Source organism: Crocuta crocuta, unplaced genomic scaffold (assembly GCF_008692635.1).
Source record: "Crocuta crocuta isolate KB4526 unplaced genomic scaffold, BGI_CrCroc_1.0 scaffold653, whole genome shotgun sequence".
Taxonomy (NCBI): domain Eukaryota; kingdom Metazoa; phylum Chordata; class Mammalia; order Carnivora; family Hyaenidae; genus Crocuta; species Crocuta crocuta.
This window is the reverse complement of record NW_027527134.1, coordinates 537,381-542,406: the sequence shown is the minus strand read 5'-3', so window position 1 is coordinate 542,406 and position 5,026 is coordinate 537,381. Positions and strand designations below refer to the sequence as shown.

Below are 5,026 nucleotides of genomic sequence, written 5' to 3'. Positions count from 1 at the left end.
CCCCCCCCCCCGCCCCCGCCCCGGTGCCAGCGAAGCCGCCAGCCCCGGAGCAGCGGACCCGGGAACCGGCTCTTGCAGCAGCAGGAGGATTCCGGGCACCCGAGTCCCTGAGAAGCGGGGACACCAGGCGCCCAGCTGGTGCCGGATCCCTGGCGGGCGCGGCACTCCAGGCCCTCAGCCGCTTAGCTCNTGCGGCCGCCGTATCAGAGACGCAGCCCAAGTGACTTGAACAAAGTCCCCCTGTCCTGGGGGCCGGAGCCCGAGGTCCGGGCGGGGGCAGGGCCGGGCCCCCCGAGGCCTCTCCTGCGTGTGGACGGCCGTGCTCCCCGTGTGTCCTCACGGCGCCGTCCCTCCGTGCGTGTCTGTGTCCTGATCCCTCTCCTCACGAGGACCCGGGCACACGGGGTCAGCCCCCTCCGGTGACCCCACGTCCCCCTAACCACCTCTTTAGAGGCCGTCTCTCTAAAGCAGCCACACTGGCAGGCCCCGGGGGGCAGGGCGGTGAAAGAACCTTTCAACCCAAACCGAGGAACCTGCGTGCACACGCCAACCCTTCCACCACCCGCAACAGCCGGGCCCCGAGCCCCCGGTGGGCCCCCCCCCAGTCGCAGGCAGGTCATCCCGCGGGCACTCAGCACCCCTGAGGCACCCCACGTCTGTCTCCCCAGGACAGCCCCCCAGCCCTCGCCCAGCCCCCGTGTCACCCTGGGCATGTTAAGGTCCCGGTGGGGGGGCAGCAAAGGGGGTCCCTGCTACCCCCACACATGCAGGCAGAGCCCACAGGGACCACCGATTCAGGGCCAGGCCCAGGGGGACGTTCTCTCGCATCTGAGCGACGCTGCCGGGAGCCCATCGTGGCTGCCACACAGGAGGGTGCACGGAAGACCAAGGAGCCTGGCATGGGCAGCGCTCGGACGCGAGGCCCTGACCACGCCCTGACCACGCCCCTGCACTGCCCGGCCAGTCCCGCGTCGCAAGCCCTGTGGCCTCCCGGCCCCCGGACCTTGGCATGTGCTCAGCGCTCCTTCTGGCCCAGGCTCTAAACTCATCCACCCCCGGACAGTCCCTCTTCTCCTCCCACCTTCCTCGCGGCCTCGAGGTCTCCCCCCCGTGTCAGCCTCATGGCCCGTGGTCCCCAGCTGAGCCGGGCCAGACCAGAGGGCCAGGCCCCAGGGAAGAGGACTCGGGGAAAGGCACTGAAAGGAATCCCAGCTTCACCAAGCGCGGGGCCAGAGGATCGCGTGGAGGGGCTCAAAGGGTCTGGAGGAAGAAGCCCCACAGTTGTCCGCACCCCGCCTGCCCCGCGGCCCAAGGAGCCACCAGGCCGACTTCTGGCACGTCAGTGATTAACACACGCTCGCTGTGAGGGCCTGCGAAGCCTCCTTGGGAGCCCAGGAGAGGCAGGGGGCGGGGGGACGGGGACAGGAGCGCCCCAGGGCCCGCCCCCACACCTCTCAGCCGCGCGTGATCTCAGGCCCCAGGGCGGCCAGCCGACGCTGCCCGCTGGGGGCGCTGCGCACCTGCCCAGCCGGGAGCTGGCTGCCCGGGATCAGGCGGCCACCAGCCGGGTGCTGGGAGGGCAGGAGGCGGGATGAGGAGCATCCGGGACAGGACGAGAGTCTGCGCAGGTCATCCTGCAGCTCCGGAGAGCTGGAGGGGAGAGGGGAGAGGGGAGAGGAGGAGGGAGGGGGCAAGAGCGGGGAGAGGGGAGGCGGGGTTCCTGGGGGCACCCGGCACTGGAAGCCGCTCACCCATCAGGGGAAGGACGGAGGCGGCCCCTGGGGGTCTACAGAGGGGGGGCCCAGCCCAGCACCCAGGGTGGGTTGCTAAGGGAACTGCTCCCCTACCCGGCCGCCGCCACTGTGCCCCACGGGCAGGGAAGCGGGACCCCCGCGCCTTCGGCAGACTGGCAGCCGCTGCACGGTGGGGATACAAAGGGCCTCAGGAGGCCGGGGGCCAGAGGGCAGGAAGCCCAAGTGGGCCGAGTCCTGCTCCGTGACCCCGGCGGCCGGGGCAGGCGGGGGGCACACAGGAAAGCCCGCCCTCCTCGAGGCCAGCCGAGCAGGGGTTCCCTGGAAGGGGGGGGACAGGATATCCCGGCCTGTGTGCCCCAGCTCGCGGGAACTGCGGGACAGCGGCTCCCACAAGCCCCCGGGGCCTCAGGCCTTCAAGGCCAGGAAACGAAGCCTCAGCGGGAGGCCTGCCCCTCCGCCAGCCGCCCCGCAAGGCCAGGCTCCCTCTGCCGCCATCCGGCCGCTTCCACGGCAGGGCCGCGCGCCCCTTTCACAAGGGCTGCGTCTGGGCTCCGGCCACGCAGCCACAGGCCGCTGCTGCGACCCCAGCTCGAAGGCCGGGTCCCCTCAGACCACCGGCCAGTTCAGAGTGTCCGGGGCCTACTCACCTCCTGGAGACATGGGGCGACGGAGGCAGCTTCCCAGGCCCCAGACAAGCCGCACGCCCTGGCCCCGGCCCGCACGGCGGTGGGGAGCTGCAGTGGAGGTCCTCCCCCAGGGCCGAGGCTCACGGCCTTCAGGGCGGGGCCTGGCGCAGGAAATGACTGACCCAAGGTCACCCGGCTACCCCAGGAGCAGCCCTTCCTGGCTCGCCCGTGGAGCAGCTGCTGCATCCCCAGAAGCCGGCCTTGCCTGCCAGCTCCTGGAGCGGCCGGGCAAAGGCGCTCTGCCGAGCACACTTCCGAGGGCTAAACAATCAGAATCAGGAAGAAAACACAAGTGTAAGCAGAGACTTCCTCTGGGGTGCGGCGAGCCCTCTTCCTCCACACGGCATGGCAGGGAGGCCGGGGGACGGGCACCCCCAGGCCTGTATCCCCAGGATGCGATTTGGGGGGGTCTTCTGGAGGCCCCTAGTTCCGGCAGCACTCCAGGGGCGGGGAGGCACCGCCACGCCGGCGGGCAGACCTCCAGGAGTGCCTTCCTGCCTTTGCTGGGAGCTGGCACGTGGGGCTCCGGGACGGAGGGGATGGCGGGGAGGGTCTCCTCCGGGGCCTGGCTGTGGGATCCATCCCTCCCCTGGGCACCTCAGGTCAGGGCCAGCAGGCAGGCAGTCCGTGGGAACCGTGGCACCCACAAGCCTGACCCACAGCCGGCGTCTGCCTCGTGGGGTCCCACGGGGTGGACGCACACGAACATCCCGAGCCCCAAGACGAGCCACTGCTGCCACCACAGGCAGGGCCACTCACTCTCTCCCATGGATCAGCCACAGTCGTGGTCCAGGCACCTCTGACACTTTGGGAAGTGGGGGCCGCGGTGAGGAAGAGGCTTCCCTTCTGTGGGGACGGCAGCCACCCAGGGACCAGCTGCACCCGCGGAGGAGCCAGCGTGCAAAGCAGAGGCTGCCGCACCCCCACCCTGCCTCACCTTCCCGCCACGATGCTCCAAGCCAGCCAAGGCCTGGTGCCCGCTGCACCCCTGGGGCCCGACAGCCCCCGACCAGGACTCTCCCAGCCACAGGCCAACCAAGGCTGCTAAGATGGGCACCTGTCACTAGCAATAGGAAGCCAGCCCAGGGGCCCCCCAGCAGAGCACCCCAAGCCCCGTCATCAGGGTGGGGACGGAGAAGCAAAGGCCCACAGGCCAGAGGCTGGCACCGTACCAAGCAGCAGCGGGCTGAGCAGCCAGGAAGTAGGACCAGGGAATGGCCAGGGAGGGCTCCAGGCAGGCAGCGAGGAGGGTGGCCCTGAGGAGGGGACTTCCTTGTACCCCCACCCCTGAGGAAGGAGGGCCCTGCCCTACACAGGCACGCTGCGGCGCGAACCAGAACACCTGGCTAACCGCAGGGCCAGGTGCTGCCTGTAGGGCCCTGAGTTCCCTGGGTGCCCCGGGCCCACTCCTCCCCTCCCCTCCCCTCCCCTCCCGGCTGCTTCCTTGCTTCTCCGAGGGGGGTTTGGGCACTCCCCACGGCCACAGGGACCCCATGCCACCTGCCGCCTGGGGGGGCAGCCCTGCGCCCCTGGCTGGGGAGACCGCCTCCCCCCACCACACGGGGACTGCCTTGAACTGGGAGGGTGTGAGATGCTGCTGGGCCTGCAGGGGTTGGGACCTCCCCCGCTGGGGGCTCCTGAGTCTTGGGTCCCAGCGACCCTGAGGAATTCTCTCTTCTGCACCCAAGGGCAAGCTCCCCTGGCACACGGTCTTTCCCAGAAGGATTAACACCTGGACCGCCCTTCCAGGGAGGCGCGGAGCCAACTTCTGGGCTGGGGCCACCTCCCCCCACACGCCTGGGCAGAGCCAGCAGGAAGCTTCACCCCGCAGGGTCAGACCCACACGTCCCTGAACTCCAAGGGTCAGGCTCTGCAGAGTCCTGTTTTCCCCCATGAAGCCCTCCTTCCCCCCAGGCCACTCGGGGTCACAACTGGCACCGTCCCTGCGGCAGCAGGTGGCAGGAGACAGGGTCCCCCCCGCAGCCCGCGGGGAGCCCCAGGTGCCCGCCAAGGCCGCCCCGATACTCACACGGCGAAGTGGTACACGAAGCACTTCCAGCCGGTGGGGCGCTCGAGGAAGTTGTAGACGCGGCCTTGGATGTGGGTGCGCGCGAGGAGCGGGCGGCGCGCGCTGTAGATGGAGACGCGCGGGTCGNGCTCCCTCCGGGGCCCCGCCCACCTGTCCCTCCCGCCCTTCCTCGCTCACCTGCTGCGCCGCCGCCTCCCGCGCTCCCCGGCGCTGCCCCGCTCGCGCCCACGTGCGCGCCCCGCCCCCCACACCCACGTGCTGCGGGTAAGGCGCCCCGCTGAGCCGGGGCCGGCCCTGGGCGGCAGGTGCAGCCACCTCGGGTCGGGCACTTCACCAGAGAGAGGGCGGGGATACAGAGGTAAAGAGGGGCGCCCTAGGGCATGCCGGGACTGGCCCTCTTGGTGACCCGAGGGTCGCCTGTTAGCTCCTCCTGCAACACTTTGAGCCCGGCCGCCACCCCCCTCCTTTGCCCACGCTTTGGCTCTGAGTGGAGAAATATGCGGTGGTTCGGTGCCCACTGGGGCCGTCAGACCTGGGAGGCAGCCAGGCCGTGGAGA

The 5,026-nt window shown here is 70.6% G+C and overlaps 1 protein-coding gene across 1 annotated transcript in view; it reads right to left on the bottom strand.

Annotated features, from left to right (window-relative positions):
• The window catches only part of KCNQ1 (potassium voltage-gated channel subfamily Q member 1), a 318,572-nt gene that overhangs the window by 311,088 nt on the left and 2,458 nt on the right, over positions 1–5,026 (bottom strand). Inside the window, exon 3 of the mRNA XM_077757142.1 lies at positions 4,470–4,619. Coding sequence (XP_077613268.1) covers positions 4,470–4,619 — 150 coding nt within the window. The remainder of the gene's footprint in view (positions 1–4,469; positions 4,620–5,026) is intronic.